Raw genomic sequence first — 19,877 nt, forward strand, 5'->3', positions numbered from 1 at the left:
CAAGGAGTCTTAACACGAGTAATTCCACCTTATGATTCTCCATCTCCCTCTCCCTCTCTCTCTATATATATATCTATGTATATATAGATATATATATGTGTGTGTGTGTGTGTGTGTTTATTTATTTATTTATTTTTGGGGGGGGTATATGGGTTTTTTTTTATGTGTGTTTATCCTCCCATTTTACATTCCAGTCCAGTAGGTGATGACCTAATACTGTAGCTGGTTTGACAACCACCATTAGAGACAAAAGAAGAATGAATTATGACTTTAAAACAATTCAGAGCAAAATGTGATTGTCACAAAACTGATTGATCAGGTTGATGTTTTGTTTAGTCGTAGTGAATGTGGTAGAAATAGTGATAGTCGGAATGGTAGTGGAAATAGTAGGAGAATTAATGTAACTACTATTGCTATCTTTCTCACTGCTGTTACCACTAGTAGAAAAAATGGGTGTGATAGTCAGGGTGTGAATAGTGACTATAGTACTGTAGGTGTAGAACAAGTAGACCTGTAGTGATTTGTGTTAGTAATTCTACCTGTGGGAATGGTGCTGGGAATTACAAGTACAACTCCGACCACAATCACTCCCAACACTGCTACCTGCTATCACTTGTTGTCCCTTCTACAGCCACGAGTACCACGACAACTACAACCAGTAATCAGAATGAATGTGATATGCCAGGAATGTCATAATGTATTTGAAGTGATTTTTTTAATGGTTCTGATTTCTCATGAAAAAATGTCTTAAAATATATTCATAATAATGTTCACAAACCATTCCTCATTTAGACTGTCATTTCACGATAACAGAAGTTTTATTTTGATGACCGGAAGTAGGTGTCGCCGTTCCCGGCGCGTGCAATGTCAGCTGACAATTGTCACCCCCCCCAACCCCCAGAGTGGACCGAGTGGACTGAATTGATAAACAGGCCGAGCGAGTGCCACCTGCACCGCGACACCCAAGCATCACAGCTCGCCTGTCGTCCTTCTTCTTCCTACACGGAGTTCGGGACTACGCTTTCCCGGCGTGGGGGGGTTCACGCATGACCGAAGCAGCATGGCAGCCGAAATCGAACCGCGACCGCAGGTTCGGAAGCCATGTTTGTTGAGCAAGATCGACGCCTTCCAGGACGTGGTGAGCGCGGCGGTCATTATCCCCAAGGAGGACGGCGTCATTAGCGTGTCGGAAGACAGGTGAGCCCGTCTGGAAGACTCCCCCGCTTTGGAAGCACCACTGACGCCCCACCTACTCTCCCCCTCTCCCCGCTCGCCACTGACTCACAACCCCGTCTGGATACTATTTCGCCCTTTCACACGTTCGGACAAAGATTAATTGTGTCAGGTGTCGTCTTTGCCTGACCAGCTAGCTATCAACATACTAGTTATCAACTTGCTCAATCGCAGCCATTACATTAGAAATAGTCACCCATTTGTGTACATTTCTCATATCATAACTACTTGAAATCGTCTTGCTTACTTTTCTTGATGTTATTACTGTCAACACGTACGCCGAACATGTATTAATTAAGCATTTTCTGGTACTGTACTTTCTTTGGCTGCCTTATTTACACTATGAAGCCATTAATAAGCAATATTTCAGTTTGTAGTAGCGGTAGAACAAGTGGTACTAGGCAGTAGTAGTATAAGTTGTTAGCAGTAGGAACTGTGAAAACTACCCCATTAGTAATGGTGGTGATGGTACCAGAGTATTAGTATTGGTAGGGGTAATGGTAGAACACAAAATGGTATAATTGTCAGTTTGTAGTCGTGGTAGAGGTAGTATTGGTGGTGGCATCATGGCAGTAATACTGGTGGTAGTAGTGCCGGTTTTAAGAGCGGTGGTATCATTATTCGTAGCAGTGGTGGTCATAGAAACGATGGTGTTATGGTTAGTAGTAGTGCTAACAATGGTGTTGCTTGATAGTCTTGGTGGCAGAAGTAGTGGTACTGTATTAGTATCAGTAATCGTAGTGACGGTAGCCCTGGGATTGTGGTAGCTGCTAGTACAGGTGCTATTTATACAAGCAATGGCAGTTGTGGTGCTGTAGCAATTTAGCTTAAGAAGTAGTGTGGTGCTTCCATTTTTGTGATGATGTTGTCTTGATGGCCACAATAGGTTTTCATGTTCTCCCACGCTTGTTAATGTTGTCATTGTTTTGCACTCAAACAGGACAATTCGGGTTTGGATAAAGCGGGACAGCGGCCAGTACTGGCCCAGCATCTACCACGCGATGCCATGTGAGTGCACTTCTCCTTTGCCTTGATGTTAAAAAAAATGTGTGTAGAAGTGTGGACAAAGTACAAAGCTGTTTTATTGTCAGTTACAAACTTTGAGCTCAATCGGTTCCTTCTTAGCTCATTTCAGTGTGAATCTTATGAATGTTTGCACCCGAGTTAACTTTTTACCGGCTTTTTTGAATTTGGCTCTATCACATTGCCCAATTTCTGTGACTGAGGAAGAGGGAGCCTCTGCAGGACATAATGTAACTTTTATTTAAATCAATTCGATCCCAACACACGAGTGTGTTTTGTATGCTTGAACACGTTGCACACTAATTTCAGACGTGTTGGAACAGCAACCCGAGCTGTTGTGCAAAGAAAGTAATCTCTGCGCTGCCTTCAGCAATACGTGTGCATGCCTTACATAACACATACTATATACACATGTTAACAATAGTGTAAATATTCACTAAGGGTAGGAAACAAGTGATGTTATTCTAGGCCACAACACACACACACACACACTCACACACCCAAAATCAGGTTTGAAGTGATATACAGTATATATATGTTTTACCTTCACAGAAAACCAAATTACCGGTACATTATTTCAAGCAAGAATACAAAGAGCAAAAAAAAATTTGCTCTCATTTTTCCCCTCCCATCTCAATTTCTCCTGACACCAAACAAGCTTGGATTTTTTTTTTATCTAAGTACTAACTTCCATGGAAATAATAGAAATATATTTTGTCTTTACACAGTTTATAATGTGAAAGTGCTCCCTTTTGGAAAATGTCTCCTTTGTCGAAACGGCTGCCATCACTGCCATCATTTTTATTTTATTTTCAGAATAACAAGAGATTGATCAGAAATAATAAACAATAATACCGGTTAATTTAAAAAAAAAACATTTCAAAGTTACCCCCAAACTGCAGAGAGGAGAAGCAGCAGTAAAAGAGGCCAAAATCCAGATGTCAGAGGGGTGAGGCAGGGCGATATAATCCTAATTGTGGTTTAACCAAATCCAGTGTAGAAACAAGTCTTAAATTGAGATTTAAATATTTCCGCTGAGCACCACGCCTTTTGAGGATTGACGAATTCATTCATAGAGAAAACGATGTGGAAATAATTCACAACTCTCAAGTGTTTCTTGCGGAAAAAGAGTTGATAGAGGAGTCAGGAAAAGTAGCCAAATACGGTGACCAAAATCTCAAAGTTGGTAACACTGACTCCTCTCACTAACTGAGAAAAAAACGAAAAAGATGAATCAATATGTGCAAATACTTTATTCAAGTTATGCATATTCTTGCCCCCAGCTTCATGCTCATGCATGACCTTTAACCCGGAGACCAGGCGTCTGCTGGTGGGCATGGATACAGGAAATGTTTTCGTAAGTAGCCAGAATCTAATTGGTCTCAAAATGTTTCAAGTTGATGAATTTTAACACCGCCTCGCCGATGACTTTGCAGGAGTTTATTTTATCCGAGGATTACAACAAGATGACTCCCACGCATACCTACCAGGGTGAGTTAACATGCATGCATGTTTGTTTGTTTGTTTGTGTGCTGGGCTTGTATGTCGTTGACGTGGATGCTATTTGTAGCCCACCAGGGTAGAGTGACGGTGGTTTTGTTCGTTCTGGAGATGGAGTGGCTGCTGAGCACGGGCCAGGACAAGACCTTCACTTGGCACTGCTCAGAGAGCGGGCAGCAGCTGGGATCATACCACACCTCAGCCTGGGTGTCTGGACTGCAGTATCCTGCCCTTACACCGTCGTCGTCAGACTTACTAACCGCCTGACTGGCTGAGGAATAGAAATAAGAAATTTTCTGTCCATCTGACTGGCTGAGCAATGTTATCTGATGTCTCTTGATTGTTTTTGTGCTCCCCCTTAATTTAATTCACTCAGATTCGATGTCGAGACTCGACACGCCTTTGTCGGCGATCAATCGGGTCAGGTGACCATCCTGAAGCTGGAGCAGGACAGTTGCAGCCTGGTGACCACCTTCAAGGGCCACACCGGTACATACGCACACTATGTACACACTCGGCGACCTCCACCAAGGCCAAATAATCGTGAGATGTTTTTGTCTTCTGAGCTTGGAGAAGAAGAAAAAAAAAAGACCCTCTATTCTACTCCAGGACTGTAGGTGGCGATAATGCTCACTACTATGAAGTGCCACACACACATAAAACCTCTTTCCTCTCTTTCTTCTACAATTCCAACTGTTTGACTTGGTGGGTCACTGGCTCACCTGTCCCCAATACTTACACCGCCACATTATGGCTTCTTCTTTGGCTCAGAGGACTTTCTAACTGACTATATGCCCGGTTGTGAGGTTGTGAGTCATCAATCCAAGCTTCATTCATTGAGTGGGAAAGATCGCGTTGGTGCCAAGTTGGCACATTGAAACAATGGCCGTGTGCTGTAGTGCCTCGTGTTCTCCTGCAGGGGGCAGTTTGGCATTGCCTCTGACATAAGCGCGTTCTTTCCCCCTTGTTCAGGTAACGTGACCGCACTGTGCTGGGACCCCTCCCAGCGGGTTCTGTTCTCAGGCAGCTCCGACCATTCCATCATCATGTGGGACATCGGAGGTCGCAAAGGCACCGCCATCGAACTGCAAGGGCACAAGTAGGAGTGCAAAGCATGTTGCGTTTTTTTTGGGGGGGTGGGGGGGATCCAGGCATACATTGTTTATATATTTTACTTGTCAATATATTTTAAGTCTTCCAATACTTTTGTATTTATTTTTTTGTTCTCTTGTAGTACATTTTACCATTGTGTTTGTATTTTCATTCCTGTTTTGTCTCGCTAATACGGCGCGTCTGCTTATCTGTGACAGCGACAAGGTGCAGGGCTTGTGTTACGCCTCGCACACTCGCCAGCTCATCTCGTGTAGCGCCGACGGCGCCATCGTCATCTGGAACATGGACGTGACACGACAAGAGGTGAAAGTCACAAACATTATACAGCGCGCTTGTTATTCGCTTGTTGCAGTGTGGTTTTGTATTTGCTCATTTGTCTCTAGACTCCGGAGTGGCTTGACAGCGACTCGTGTCAAAAGTGTGAGCAGCCTTTCTTCTGGAATTTCAAGCAGATGTGGGACACCAAGAAGATTGGGCTACGCCAGGTACCGAAATGATGTTTGCCATTGCCAATGTTTGAAAGGTTCTATTATTGTATATTTTTATATATTGTATAATTGTAAATTTCCCCAGTGTGGGACGAATAAAGGATATCTTCATTCATTCATTCATTCATCTTCCGTACCGCTTGATCCTCATTAGGGTCGCGGGGGGTGCTGGAGCCTATCCCAGCTGTCTTCGGGCAGTAGGCGGGGGACACCCTGAATCGGTTGCCAGCCAATCGCAGGGCACACATAGACAAACAACCATTCGCACTCACACTCACACCTAGGGACAATTTAGAGTGTTCAATCAGCCTGCCATGCATATTTTTGGAATGTGGGAGGAAACCGGAGCACCCGGAGAAAACCCACACAGGCCCGGGGAGAACATGCAAACTCCACACAGGGAGGCCGGAGCTGGAATCAAACCCGGTACCTCTGCACTGTGAAGCCCACGTGCTAACCACTGGACAACGGGCTGCCTAAAGGATATCTTATCTTATCTTATCTTATTAGTATAAATCAATAATTCCGACAGTCTCTCCATTGTTCAGCATCACTGCAGGAAGTGTGGCCAGGCTCTGTGCGGCAAGTGCTCGTCCAAGCGCTCCACGATCCCGCTCATGGGCTTTGAATTCGAGGTGCGCGTGTGCGACGGCTGCCACGCCTCCATCACAGACGAGGAGTAAGTATAACGTCACCCGCCGCCATCTGGCGTCAAGGCATCACCTTCTAATCCGCCCTCCATTTTGTGTGTACCCTCCGCCCCCCCACTCAGTCGTGCCCCCACGGCCACCTTCCACGACAGCAAGCACGCCATTGTATACTTGCACTACGAGCCCACCACAGGATGCCTGCTCACCTCCGGCACTGACAAGGTGGTCAAGGTAGGCCAGGAGTTCAGATCACTTTTTCGTACGAAAGCAGTGAAGGGGGACAAAAAAAAAAAGAGTTCATAATGTCATCACGTGCGTTTGTTGTTCAGCTTTGGGACATGACGCCTGTGGTATCATGACGTCGCCCCCCCCCGGCCAGGAAAAACTCCACACACCAACCGCGAGATGGCAACCGTCTGCCTCGAGCAGGACGGGAAGGGAGGTGGAGGCCATTTTGGATGGTGGTCTTTCATGGGTGGGGAGCCCTGTAAGCTCCGCGTAAGAGATGTGTACAGTTTGTGATTATTTATTATTTAAGTGTGTGTCACACACTCATGAATTATCCTCACCATCAGCTGTGATCTGATGCCGACGTTATTGTGCAATTGAGGGGGAGAGGGGGGCGGGGGCGGACGGGTGTTAAGGCAGTGTAGTGCTGTCTCGAGTTGGAAAATATACAGCAATGTTTTTTTGATATTTTTGAAAATGTATTGTTCAATAGTCTTTAAGGGATCCGTCATGCGCATGACACGAAGCACCTACGGGAAGATCATTTCCATCCATAAAACGTGAAAGGGGCCAAAACACAGCTCCAAGTTCTCTGAACTTATCAAGTCGTTTCAAGAACTGTAGCCGCAAAGCCCATCAAAAACGGTTCCGGGACCTCTCCAAAGTTCTACCTAGCTGTGGTTCTAGATCATTCCCGGCAAGGAAAAAGAGAAATTGCATGAGTAGATGGTAGAACAAAAAGAATAACATGGCTGAAGAGAAAAATACATGATCCGACCAGAATTCCTGTTGCTAAACCCTAAATTGGTTCCAATTTCTCCTGTTCTGTCGAAATACGTTACAACCAACTACCTGTTGAGGCACGAAACAGCAGGGGGTAGGGTAGCAAAAGTGAGGAATGTGATTGATGGACCTCCCGAAAGCACTGAAGAACAGGGTCCTTTCTTGGTTCCCCAATTACACTAAATAATGGATTGTAAGTGAAGTGGTAGTGCATGAAAAAGAAGGGACGTTGTTGTGTTCTGATGGATGGAAATGAGCTGCAATCGTTACCTACTGAGTCTTACTATGCGAGTGTGATACTCGATTAACTTGCTTTATAATTGGGGGACTTTCTTCAGAAGCATTATTTAAGAAAAAAGTATGTGAGGCCATTGAGATTTTTTTTTTTTTGTCAACATGCTGTGTTTAATGAACTGTGATCATGTGTGAACAATGCATTAAAGAAGCACAAAAAGTCCCTCCTCAAGAACAAAAGTCACGTTTCAAGTCTGTTTCTTTATTTAACCTCTTAAGTGTAATTTTAAAAAGAAGGTGCTAATCAGTTTTGAGATGTACACGGCTCAAAAATTAAAACCCTTCGCATCCGATGATGTCATAATTCTTGAGAGTTCAGTAAGTATTCTGTCTACGTGTGTTGCACCACCATTTGTGTTCAAATATCTGTTGCTCACACTGTTCTACATTGATGGTGAGCCTGTTCCTGACAGCCTAACGAATGACTTGCATCGGAGTGATGAGGGCTCTTGAATTGTGTGCGATTAATTTTATTATACAGCGGTTAACATTGAGGATAAAAGTACGTACATTCAGCTCCACTGACAGTAAATCAACAAAGAATTAAACCACAATACTTAGATTACTCATATCATGTGATCTCCTGTTTGGTTTATTATAATTAGCACAAGAGACATTGTAAACATGAACTGGGGAGTGTTAAAAACAATTAAAAAAAAAAAGTCAAGGTTTGAACTTCAGCGCCAAGTCATGGAGTGCCGCCAGGAGCTTATCTTGGTCCTCTGTGGTGGATTTGGAGCAGGCCAGCGGGAGGTGTGTGGCCACAGCACGCCGATCTGGAAGAAATGACCAGATTCAAATTATTTTTCTCCCACAATGCATCAAAAAAAAAAAAAAAGTTACAGACCTTGAAAGAAGAGTCCGCTAGGTTGCTTTGCCGCAGCCTCGGACACGGCCAGCCACACCACCGTGTCGGCCCCCATGGCTTCTGTGCGGAGTTTGTTCTTCATCTTGGCGTGGAAGGATGGCATGGACGACTGAACGGCTGTGACCGAGAAGAAAGAAACGACAGTACCAAAATCATCTGACTTTACTCATGATAGACGTGCTTAACAAATTTGATGTATTCCAACGTTCCCATGTGATTCCGTTTCATTTGTGCAATGGTTGTAAAGATGCATAGTGAGCATGTACCCGGTGTGTCAGACCATCCTGGGTGCATGGACGAGAAGTGGATGTCTTTGTGCTGCGTGGCCCATCTCTCGGTCAGTATCACCTGCTGCCTCTGGACAAACACCCGACGACGACAACATGAGACGTCAGCCTGCATTGTCCACCTCTTCTCCGTTGGCGTTTTTTTTTTTTTTTGTTGCTAACTTTGTTCTGAGCGTAGGCCATTGTGCCGTCAAAGGCTCCCTTCTCAAACTGCAGGTCATCCACGTTTAGCTTTTGTGTCAGCATCCCGCCCGACGACACCGTCACCTGGCAAGATAAGTGAGTTTCAAACATACAGTGTATGGTACCTTGGAATTTCTTCCAGTAAGAAGAAGTTGTTCAGTTTTTTTTGGTCTTGCGTTGCGTGCAAAAGTTTGAGTGATGAACGTTTGATAGTTGCAGTGAACCTCACAAGAAGCAACAGTTGAAGTCTGCTAGCCTAATGCTAACACAAAATGGGAAATGCCATTGATGTTGCTTAATGATCAACCTTTAAACAATTATTAAACAACACTCTGAGGCACATATTATTTATCCTCTGTGTTGCAGTATAAAAAAAATTAGTTATAGAGTATATGTATCATACTGCCCCCAAGTGGCCTAGGCACACACACCAGAAGGAGCAACACAATGGCCAGTGAATTATTGTGGTCCATAAACTGTTTAATAGTTTGCATTCTTTAGAATAATTTTATTGCGGTGTGTTTTTTGCTATGTCATTTTCCTTATGTTAAGAAACATGTCGCAATTAATTTTGTTTGTGTTTTTGGGTGTGGTGCAACAGATCAAAAATATGATGGTCCACTCACCACTCTGGCATCCTTCGCTTTCTTCAGGGCAGGTAGAAGTGCAGTGGTGAGAATATATGTGCCTGAAATCAAAATCAATGTCAAGTATATCAATTGTTTAGGTTTGCAAATAGAACTGACCATCATGTCTTACCTTCTCTGAGCATTCACAATGTCCTTTCGAATTGTCTCGTGCTTTTGCTCACCTAGGGTATTTGTAGCAAAGTTCTTCTCTACACCTTCCTCAGTCAGCTCACGCTGGTTGACCATACAGCCTGCGTTGTTGATCTGGTGACGGCCGTCACACAATCCGTTACGGTCTCGAGGATACACACACGTATACTCACGCGCACTCTTACCAACACATGTAGGTCATTACGCTGTGAGAAACTCTGCGCAAACTCCCACACTTGTCTAGCACTGGACATGTCCACGATGTGGATGTGAACGTTCTGCAACAAACAGCAAAAAGTCGACTCATCAAACTATGGAACAAGCTCCGCCCACATGCAGGCGCAGCCACGGGGTGAATTTCAAAGAATTCCAGGGACCACTACCAAGCCAAGACGCCTTACCTGGTTCTTACTCAGCTCCACGATTTCTTTCTGGGCGGCTTCTGCTCGCCCCTGGTTACGACACACCATGTGCACGGTTCCCCCTGCAAACGCACATTATCACAAACGGGCGACATGAAATCAGGGCACAAAGGTTGTCGTCGCTCACCTCTGCTGGCGATCTCCTGCGCCGTGGCTTTGCCCAAACCGCTGTTGGCCCCCGTGATCAGGAAGGAGCGACCATTCAAGTTCACATCCATATCCGATGCCACAAAAGTCTTGGCTGCCGCCTCGTAACCACTCCTGATCAAAGTTCACGCAACTATATATGTCACTTTAAATCAGGTGTCACCAACATTTTTGAGGGTGAGAGCAACTTCATGTGTACCGATTGTGCGAAGGGCTACCAAATTGATACACGTCTGAAATAACATATTTGTCCAAAATACCTTCAATAATATGAGGATGTGTTATTTTTAATACTTGATGATTTAAATTGTCAGACTTTGATCGTGTTTCGAAATGTCTCACAGTACTGCCAATGTTTGCATTTTTAAATCATAATTTCTACTAGCAAATCACAATGTCCAGGCACTGGCGGGCTACTCAAGTGGTCTTCACGGGCTACCTGGTGCCCGCGGGCACCATGTTGGTGACCACTGCTTTAAATCAATAAAGTTATATTTACAAAAAATCAGTTTTTTTAGTTGATATGTTCATGATATTCTCATAATTGTGTAAATAATCTTATGTATAAAAATAACTTACACTTTTTAATATCATAAAAGCTGAATCATATTTTTAATAAATAAAAGGTGGTCATTTTGGAATTACAGTACATACCTTTTGTTGGCAAATCATATTTTTTTCTACATAACTTTTTCATTTAGTTGAAAATATTGATACAGTACTGTGTGCAGGTAGAATTTAAGGTACCTCAGACAAAATGTAATCAATTCACGTTTTACACTCACCGAAAACGTGCAGGTGATTTAGAGTCTAGGATCCCGTTCAATCAACCAATTCCATAACGACAGAATGAGTTGAAGTACACGAACGCCACACAATTATCGCTCACTTCTGACCACATCTCCTTTCGAGCTACTGTATTGGTTTATTTCAACTTACTTGGTGTATTCTTGTAGTCCTTTCATGAACCACACGGCGTTCCTGTACATCGACATGTTTACTGTACGAAGTGGACACCTTTAACTCGCTTTGCCAGAAGAAAAAAATGTTTTGAAATGTTCACGTTTCATAAGACCTGATTCAAGCCTTATGTATATAGTGGCAGTGGGAGGGGAACCGGAAGTACGGCTTTTATACTCGCGGTCGCTCTCAGCTGTCCTCCGAGGACCGAAGAAGAGGTACTAGAAGCGGAAGCAAGCTTGCGTAAACCGGCCGCCATCTTGGAAAGGTCACTTGTCCAACTGAAATGCGCCAGAAATAAATAATGAAATGACAATACATTTTAATGTTACAGTTATTCTTGCCCGTATGATACATGTTTATTGTTCTTAAGATATATTGAAAAAATATTGTTATTATTATTATTATTTCATTAAGATGTTCATGTTGCCATGATGGGATGTTGTGTGTAGAATTGTGAGGGAAAACAATATTTACTACTCTGTGAAATATGTCTGGGCCAGAACAAAATATGAGAAAAAAAGCAATGTGATGCATTTCTTATCCTATGCACACCAAATTTCATGCTGCCATGTGAGACTGGTTTTGGAACTGAATTTTCAAAACATAACAGGAGGCGCTCCCAAGTCATTTGGGGGTATGTAAGCGTTTATATTTTATCTAAGCATAAATAAATCGATACAATATAATAAACATAAAATGGCAATTTATTGTGTCATCATGTCATTTAATAAAACATATGACACTATTACTGTATTCAATTCCCTCCCATTACATCCAGAATCCATCAAGACCAACTCCCAGAATGCCGAGCTCAAAGTCACTTCCGCTTAGAACAGGTCTTCAGACTTGCCGTGTTCGAAGTTTCACCTGGCAGTAAAAAGACTCGTGACCTTTTGCGATGCTTTGAAAAGGAAGGTAATAATGTTATGTGACTAGACAAGACAGCTTGAAAACAACGTGCTTTGAGATGGACAGAGGAACTTGCTAACTTGAATTGTTAGCTTTACAATCGCCTCATGCGTGGACTTGTCGCCATGGCAACGGACTATTTCCTTTCTGCAATACCCGTTCAGAATGTGTCGATAAACTGTGTTTTATTCCACATATATATTCCCTCTATCAATGGCTATAGTGTTATAATTATATGACATGCTACACTAAATCCACTTTAATTTCCAGCTCACGCCTAACTATGGTATTGTTCGGGAACTCTTAAAATATGGATTGTGCTAACCAGATAGACAGACATATAACAGAGGTGGGTAGAGTAGCCAAAACCTTGTACTCAAGTAAAAGTAAAAAGTAGTCCTCCAAATAATTACTGAAGTGTATCCAAGTATTCTGCGGGGGACTACTCAAGTACTGAGTAACTCGTGAGTAATTTCTGATTATTGTAGATACATTATTACAGTACTGTATTTTAATCATAATCAACATCATGTGAACACACATTCGATCCAAAAAGTGACAATTGTGAGTGTGTATCGCTTTCTGACATCATAAGGTATTATTGCAAATCCACTGCAAATTTCTAAACTCGACTGTTGTCATAATATTGTCAATGTTTTGACCCTCAGCTGTTATGGACGACTATGAGGTGGTGCGTCCGATCGGAGAGGGTGCATTCGGGAAAGCCTTCTTGGTGCGAACCAAAACCGCTCACGACGGTGATGATGCGCCGTGTGTGGTCAAAATGATCAACCTCACAAAGGTTATTGGGAGATTTTTCCAAAACTATCTAACTTCGGATGTTTTTGCAATTTTTTTTTAGTTTTGTATTGATGACATTTTTCTCATACACACATATAATACAGTAATGATAACTATTATTATTATTATATGTGTGTGTGTTCAGATGTCAAGCAGGGAGAAGGAAGCTGCCAGGAAGGAGGTGGCACTCTTGTCCAACATGGAACATCCCAACATTGTCACCTTCATACGCTCCTTCCAAGGTATGTACGAATGTGTGTGTGTGTGTGTATGCATATTTGTGCGCGGGTCACTTTATGTGTGTGTGTGTGTGTGTACATAGACAAGGGCAGCCTGTGCATCGTTATGGAGTACTGCGATGGAGGTGATCTGATGATGAAGATCAATATGCAGAGAGGGGTCTTCTTCACTGAGCCGCAGGTAATCCATGCCGGACGCTTGATTAGGAACACCGGGACAGTTGATTCGGTTCTGTCATGATTTGGTTTGGGACCAACAGGTGGCACTGTTGGGGTCCCCCTGCAGCTGGACACCTGTTGGTCATTAGGTAATTAGTGCTTTAAAAGGACTCCCAGCCCGACCACTCATTGTCGGGTCATTGTTGCTCTTGGCTACTGTCATGTTTGTTTGTTGCTGTTTGTTCTTGTCAGGTTTGTTTCGGTCATGTTTCTGTTAATGAGTTTTTAGCTTCTGCCCTGGTGTTTGTTTGTTGCTTTGGATTCGTTTTGTTCTGAGGACTTGGTTTTGGAATTAGTTTTCTGTTTTAATACAATTCATCAAGTACCACCTGCTCCTCCCTCCTGCCTGCTTTTTGGGGTCCACCACCACCACGCAACGTGACAGGTTCACTGACTCCTACGAAGATGATGCCAATCAAAATGTGATTTGAAACTTTGCCTGTATGGTCGGTAAAGTTTTTTTAAGGACATATCAAATTCACTTTGGAACGTCTCAAGTGAGAGTGGTTTGAATTCATTTCATTTTATTTGAGGTATTTGTCAATCCTGTTGTTGTTGTTTACGGTCCATCAGATCCTGGCCTGGTTTGTTCAGATCTGCTTGGGCCTCAAACACATCCACGACAAGAAGATCCTGCACAGAGATATTAAAAGTCAGGTACCTACTGTGATGTCAGCAGAACAATAGGACACAAAATATGATTTGCATTCAAATACAGAGTCTAATTAGGAGGGAAAATATTTATTTCATTATGGAAAAAAAAATAAGAACAAAATCTTATTTTTTGATTGGGCGAAAAAAAATCTTATTTTGAAACAAATAAATAAATGTCTTTGAGACACTTAACTCAAATTCATCACACGAAATGTCAACTCGGATGACTCCTTTTGTGCTGCAAAATGAGCGTCACACTTTGGTGTTTGTGTTGTAGAACATTTTCCTGAGTGAGCGAGGTGTCAAAGTCAAACTGGGCGACTTTGGCATCGCAAGGATGTTGACTCAGTACGTGAGTGACATCTACGCATACGCACAGTACACAACATCAAATAACCGGTGTGTGTGTGTGTGTGTGTGTGTGTGTGCGTACACGCACGCCTAGCACGTTGGAGCTGGCCAGGACCTGTGTGGGTACCCCTCACTACCTCTCTCCAGAGATCTGCGAGAGTCGGCCCTACAACAACAAAACGTATGTACACACGAGTCGCACAACAAAGGTATTAAGGTGATGTGGCGCCTTTGTGTACCATATATGCAGGGATATCTGGTCTCTGGGCTGCGTCCTCTATGAACTCTGCACTCTGAGACATCCAGTAAGCTTCAAAACACAAACACAAAGCTAATACAACACTCATGTTCAAGAAATGTAATATGCATGAAAGTAATAAACTGGACAAATGCAACACACAAAACAAATGAACATTATGCAAATGTACACATTTACGCAATGTAACACACGTGGGAAACGAATGTAACACATTTGTTAGACAAATGTGTTACATTTTGGACCATGTAACACGTGTAACGCACCTGTGAGGCAAATGTACCGCTTGTTGGACAATGTAACACAACGTACAATTAGACATTGTAACACATGCAAAACCTGTGTTGGACAAGTCAATGATAACTGGAACACACGTGTTACATGATAGTAGCACACATGTTACAAATGTTAGACAATTGAATATTTTAGACAAGTGTAACACACGAAACACACTTTGTTAATAAATGTCAGCCAGAATAGACAAATGTAACATGTTAGAGAATGTGACATGCAAATTAGACAAATGCAACACACTTGTTCAACAAATGTTGCATGTTAACAAATTTGTGACATTTTGTGTGTGTGTGTGTGTGTCATGTGCAGTTTGAGGGCAACAGCCTGAGTCAGCTGGTCAGTAAGATCTGCAGAGGGCGCTTCAACCCTGTGCCCGCTCGTTACTCCTACGATCTCCGCCTGCTCATCGCGCAACTCTTCAAGGTCACACATGGAGTTTGTGTTTATGTCGATGCGTGCGATTCCTCACACGTGAGTAACTTAAGCATGACGGTCCTTCACATGTACTTATGTTGCGTTCAGGTGAACCCTCGCGATCGTCCTTCCGTCAGCTCCATCCTCCAGCGTCCTTTCTTGAACAAACACGCTCTGGTACGTCTTCTTTGACAACTTTTATTTTTGATTTATGAACTCCTCACACAGTTTTTAAGTCCCAAACTGAGGCAACGACATGTTTAGTATGTGGGTGTGTTATGTTAATTTGTGCAGGAGAATCACAATAACACACCGACTGCTCACACCTGTAAAGTAGCACCAGGTAACACACACACACACACACACACACACACACACACACACATACACTCACATTCACATACAGGGAACGCGTGCTGGATAAATGCAACACACTTTAAACTCATGTAAGACATTGAGCACATAAATGTTACACAATGTAACAAATGCAACACATGTAACATCCCTATTAAACATATGTAACACATCTAACATAGATTATACAACTGTAACATGTGTAACAGGCATCCTAAACATACGTCACGTGGAACTCGACATTTTAAAAGCACCCATGTAATATTTGTAACACACCTGTTGTATGGAGTTAAATAAACGTAGCGCATGTTACACGTTTTAGGCTTGTGTAGCACGTGTAATAGTGAAAAAAATGTAAGAAATTCTAAGCAATAACACGCAGAACACACAACACATTAAAACCAAGTGTAACATGTAACACACGTGAGACAAATGTAACACACGTTAAACATTACCACTTGTAACGCACGCACACACTCGACAAATGTTACCACGTGCATTAGTAACACACATGCACTTGTTGTTGTGATGCATCGTAGACAAGAAGAAGAAGTGCAAAGTGGCAGTAAAGAAACTTCCTATCAAGCCCGAGTGGAGAGGGTGCAGCCCCGCTTCCTACATGGTAAAGACACACACGTAAAACACAACAACACTTTTCTTGACCCCGAGTGTTACGTTTCACACAATCTACTGAAGCAGGAAATATGGATGCATCTGTCATGTTGAGTTCAAATCACAAAGAAGGGGATGTGGGTCACGCATGTTCTTGGAGTCCTTTATTTAGCTGACTCCGCGCTTGCTTTTGTGATGTCTGCCCAGCCCCACAGAGCAGGACAGCTTCCTCAGCCTGCGGCAGGAGACGCCACGTGGGAGCACCCCCAAAAGTGGCTTCAAATACGACAATGACTTTATTTTATTCTTTTTTTTTACCACTTTGAGCTAAGTCCTGCTTGTTTTGCTGGTACAGGATTGGACAGTACCGGCAATACTTTGCCCGGCTGGATGCCTTCCACGGGGGGGACGTCTGTCCTCCACCACCTCTTCATCCTCCTCTTCCTCCCTGCGAGCCGTGTGAAGACTACGTCGCTCCTCCGGTTGAGCCTTACCAGCTGTGAGTGGCCCACACGATGCTGCATCGCACATTTTTGTTGGGTCAAACGAGGACCGACCCGCTTGGTCCCTTTTTTAGCGCAACTTTTTTTCATGTTCAATTTAACTCATGCCACACTTTCTAGATAAATGTGAAACACACGCTGGAAAGGTGTAACATGTAACGGATGCATGGACAACTTGCAGATTTAACACAGGCACCAATGTAACATGCGTAACAGTCATGTGAAACTAGTGTAACAGACAAACGCTTCCGCGTGTTAAATGTAACGCACGTAACACATCTTCAAGGAAAATCTGTTAAATTAACTTGCCCATTAGAGACATGAGTAACGCATGTTACACAGCTTTAACTGATGTTCGACACATGTAACACACATTGGACAAATGTTACACGAATGTAACAAGGAAATGTAAACCCAAGATTACGCACGTACGACCTGCCGTCATGTGTTTCAGGGTGGCCGCGGCTCGTGAAGAGTACCTCCAGAGGAGACAGGAGGCCAGCCAGTACAAGCTGAGGGCAGAGAAACAGCTGGTGAGCAACACCGTTCAACTCTACGGAGGGGCTAATTCATGGAATATTTGATGACGTTATCGCATCAGGGTCTGCGTCCCAGCACGGCGGAGGGCTGCCGGCCGTCCGGCGGATGTCAGCCGCGCGAACCCCACCAAGCACCGCCTGGCAGAAAACAGGACGACCAACTGGTAAACATGGCTGCAGAGGAACAAATCAGATACGTGTGTGTCTGGGTGTGTTTGTTTCTATTGTGTGTGTATGAATGTACGGTATGTCTATGTTGGTGCGCGTGTGTTTGCAGGAGTACTTGAGGCAGCTGGAGCTGATCAGACAACAATATCGTCGGGATATGAAACAGATGAGAATGAGAGCTGAGGCAGAGGTTCTCACACACAGACACACACACACACACAATTTAGAGGGTGTCAAAGTAAGGATCGGCCAAAATGTCCTCACTTCGTCAAAATGTCCTCACTCTGTTGGTTAAAATCTCATGCCGGTCCTCACAATGTCATGAGTACAAGAACACACACACACACACACAGAGCTGAATGCTATTGTGACACCGTGCAGCACACTAGTAGGCAAGTCGGCAAATGTTCCATACGTTGGGAAAACGAATTGTATTGCGGCGCACGTGGTAACAAAACGTTTGAGAGTTGTGCAGGCGATGCACACTGAACATGATGATGACAACTCCATGATGGCAATACGTTAACGTTTGTCAGTGTAACACGAGTTGGAGAATGGAACACATTCTAAAAAGGTGACACTAATGCTGCACATGTGCGGAATGAGTATGTACGCCTTGCAGGATTGGAAGTCGCGTTTAACGAATGTCATACGCGGAACAGGTAATGGACGATGTGATGCAGGAAAAACACAAATATGACACGTGTAACATTTGGTGTACGTGTGCCGTTATGTCCCGCCTGGCCGTTTTCTTTTTCAGCCGCCACACAAACCCAACACGTTTGTGCTGGACAAAGAAGCACAACCTTCGACGACACATCCCAAAGAACAGCAACAAGTTCAACCCGTGCAGGTAAACCTTCCTTGATTGTGCGTTTGATAAGGGAGAGGACCACCGTATATGGAAACGCCATCCTCAATGTCAACTTTACAGATGTCGTGTATCATGCAGGACATGGAAGCGGCTTTGAGGAAGATCAGGGAAGAGAACCGAAAACAGAGGAGGGAACTCAAGAAGAAACACAAGAACCAGGTGACTTGAAGGCCACCATAAGAAAGCACACGGGTCTGGTTTTAGAACCAGGACTTTTCTGGGAAGTCCTCAAATCCTCTCTGGCATCTTCCAGAAGGGAATCATGTTTGAGATCCGTCTAGACGACGTGAAGGACTCCTCGGAGGAGGATGAGGAGCAGGAGGGGAGACTGGAAGCGGAGCGTCAGACGGTTCGGGAAAGCCGGGATAAAAAGCTGCATGATTGGGCCAAGCCGAGGAGGGGATGGAGCCAGGGACCGCCGGTGACTCTGATGGAGGCTCTGGTCCACATGGATGTGGACTCCGGCCCGACGCTGGAAGTTGAGCCAGGTGCAATTTGTTTATTTATTTTGGGGGGGTGAAAGTCAAGAAATATTTTGGTTACACCTGAAAAGTGCTTCACGTCTCTTTTTGCGTGGGCTCCACTTTTCTGGAACATGTCAACTACTCCCACTAGTTTGAATAATTTGCTTGAATAAGCTTCGTTGGTGCGCTCAGGTGAGGAGGAGGAGGAGGAGGAAGTAGGCCGTCGGCAGTGGGTCTCCGGACCCCCCAAGTCCTTATTGGACGCCATGGCCCAGGTCAAGCTTACCTCCTCTACCGTGGACTCGCAGAGTCCAGGTCAGAACCCAGCCTGATAAAAACTGGAAGAGAGTTATTCGCACCAACATTGAATTTCCCCACACTGTCACTCAGACCCTGAAGGGAAGGACCGGGATGAAGACTCGGACGTGGAGATGGATCAGGAGCGCCTGGAGCCCAGGTCGGATGACGACGACACGTAAGTTGACGCAGGGGTGAAGACATCCAAGGCGAGGGAAAAACCCGAGCGAACGGGTCTTTAGTCTACCCGTATGCGTTCCCTTTGTTTCAGGAATTTTGAGGAATCGGACGAGGAACTGAGGGAGGCGGTGTCGGACTCCGTGAGGAACTTATTTGCCGCCGAGGACGACGCCAACACGGAGATGGAAAATCCTGAACAAGCACCGGAAGGCGGCGACCCGGGAGAATCCTCAGCATGAGATCCCCTCACAGACTCGCCGAGTATTCCACTCACTCACATCTTTATTCCGAAAATAAGCGGTATTGCGTTTGCGTAAGCCGTAGAACCACCCGAGGGTGGTCTCCTCACTGCCATTAAAATCCTCATTTCATCCAGAGCCTACAGGTGTGTATTTTAGATTATTTTTTTTAAAATTATTATTATTTGGTTGGGTTTTGTGGCGTCGGCGCCCTCTGCTGGTGGTGTCCTGAAAGTTGGCGGACGTTGACGAAAAGTCAATTGCAATCTGAGAAGACTTGGAGCTGAAAATTCGGAAAAAGAAAAAAAAATTCCGGGGGTGGGCGGCGGGGGTAGTCCCTGCTCTCTTTCAGGATATTTTGCCCAGCATGAATAACATTTTGATTGTCCAACTTTGGCAGGAAACTTGACTTTTCTATCGGCGCGTACCACTTGGCCATCTCCAAGCCGTCCACTGCGGTGACCGCCGTCCCCCGAAAGGCTTCAAAGTTCCTGCCGCTTGGAGATTCTATCTGCGGCAGTTTGTTGAGGGCAATCTTTGGCCCCACCG

The 19,877-nt window shown here is 44.2% G+C and overlaps 3 protein-coding genes across 7 annotated transcripts; 2 read left to right on the forward strand and 1 right to left on the reverse strand.

Annotated features, from left to right (window-relative positions):
- The first annotated feature begins 869 nt into the window (after positions 1 to 869).
- Positions 870 to 6,550, forward strand: wdfy2 (WD repeat and FYVE domain containing 2). Its single transcript, XM_052081567.1, has 12 exons — positions 870 to 1,197; positions 2,174 to 2,241; positions 3,540 to 3,613; positions 3,693 to 3,747; positions 3,827 to 3,977; positions 4,133 to 4,245; positions 4,729 to 4,855; positions 5,067 to 5,172; positions 5,253 to 5,354; positions 5,906 to 6,036; positions 6,130 to 6,238; positions 6,337 to 6,550. The coding sequence occupies exons 1-12, from the start codon at positions 1,061 to 1,063 to the stop codon at positions 6,364 to 6,366; spliced, it is 1,203 nt and encodes a 400-aa protein (XP_051937527.1). The 5' UTR covers positions 870 to 1,060; the 3' UTR covers positions 6,367 to 6,550.
- A 943-nt stretch (positions 6,551 to 7,493) lies between these two features.
- On the reverse strand, positions 7,494 to 11,135 carry dhrs12 (dehydrogenase/reductase (SDR family) member 12). Of its 2 annotated transcripts, XM_052081569.1 has the most exons (11): positions 10,938 to 11,124; positions 10,784 to 10,808; positions 9,979 to 10,112; positions 9,831 to 9,913; positions 9,615 to 9,707; positions 9,462 to 9,543; positions 9,277 to 9,338; positions 8,630 to 8,734; positions 8,447 to 8,537; positions 8,160 to 8,297; positions 7,494 to 8,088 (listed from the first exon to the last, which is right to left on the reverse strand). In XM_052081569.1, the coding sequence occupies exons 3-11, from the start codon at positions 10,067 to 10,069 to the stop codon at positions 7,976 to 7,978; spliced, it is 858 nt and encodes a 285-aa protein (XP_051937529.1). In that variant the 5' UTR covers positions 10,070 to 10,112; positions 10,784 to 10,808; positions 10,938 to 11,124; the 3' UTR covers positions 7,494 to 7,975. The 2 variants fall into 2 exon arrangements, with proteins under 2 accessions (XP_051937529.1, XP_051937528.1); XM_052081568.1 differs by lacking the exon at positions 10,784 to 10,808 and having other exon boundaries at positions 10,938 to 11,135.
- Positions 11,136 to 11,764: 629 nt separating this feature from the next.
- Positions 11,765 to 19,848, forward strand: LOC127612185 (serine/threonine-protein kinase Nek5-like). 4 transcript variants are annotated; one of them, XM_052083141.1, is made up of 23 exons: positions 11,765 to 11,876; positions 12,539 to 12,672; positions 12,817 to 12,913; positions 12,994 to 13,091; positions 13,703 to 13,786; positions 14,061 to 14,131; positions 14,229 to 14,315; positions 14,385 to 14,439; positions 14,994 to 15,107; positions 15,207 to 15,275; positions 15,393 to 15,441; positions 15,992 to 16,074; positions 16,272 to 16,336; positions 16,420 to 16,563; positions 17,022 to 17,100; positions 17,169 to 17,270; positions 17,384 to 17,464; positions 18,035 to 18,127; positions 18,227 to 18,307; positions 18,402 to 18,636; positions 18,805 to 18,927; positions 19,003 to 19,087; positions 19,181 to 19,848. In XM_052083141.1, the coding sequence occupies exons 2-23, from the start codon at positions 12,544 to 12,546 to the stop codon at positions 19,326 to 19,328; spliced, it is 2,172 nt and encodes a 723-aa protein (XP_051939101.1). In that variant the 5' UTR covers positions 11,765 to 11,876; positions 12,539 to 12,543; the 3' UTR covers positions 19,329 to 19,848. The 4 variants fall into 4 exon arrangements, with proteins under 4 accessions (XP_051939101.1, XP_051939102.1, XP_051939103.1 ...); XM_052083142.1 differs by having other exon boundaries at positions 11,784 to 11,876; positions 18,402 to 18,638; positions 18,813 to 18,927; XM_052083143.1 differs by having other exon boundaries at positions 11,784 to 11,876; positions 18,402 to 18,638; positions 18,816 to 18,927.
- The last annotated feature ends 29 nt before the right edge of the window (positions 19,849 to 19,877 follow it).

This window comes from Hippocampus zosterae, chromosome 12, assembly GCF_025434085.1.
Source record: "Hippocampus zosterae strain Florida chromosome 12, ASM2543408v3, whole genome shotgun sequence".
Taxonomy (NCBI): domain Eukaryota; kingdom Metazoa; phylum Chordata; class Actinopteri; order Syngnathiformes; family Syngnathidae; genus Hippocampus; species Hippocampus zosterae.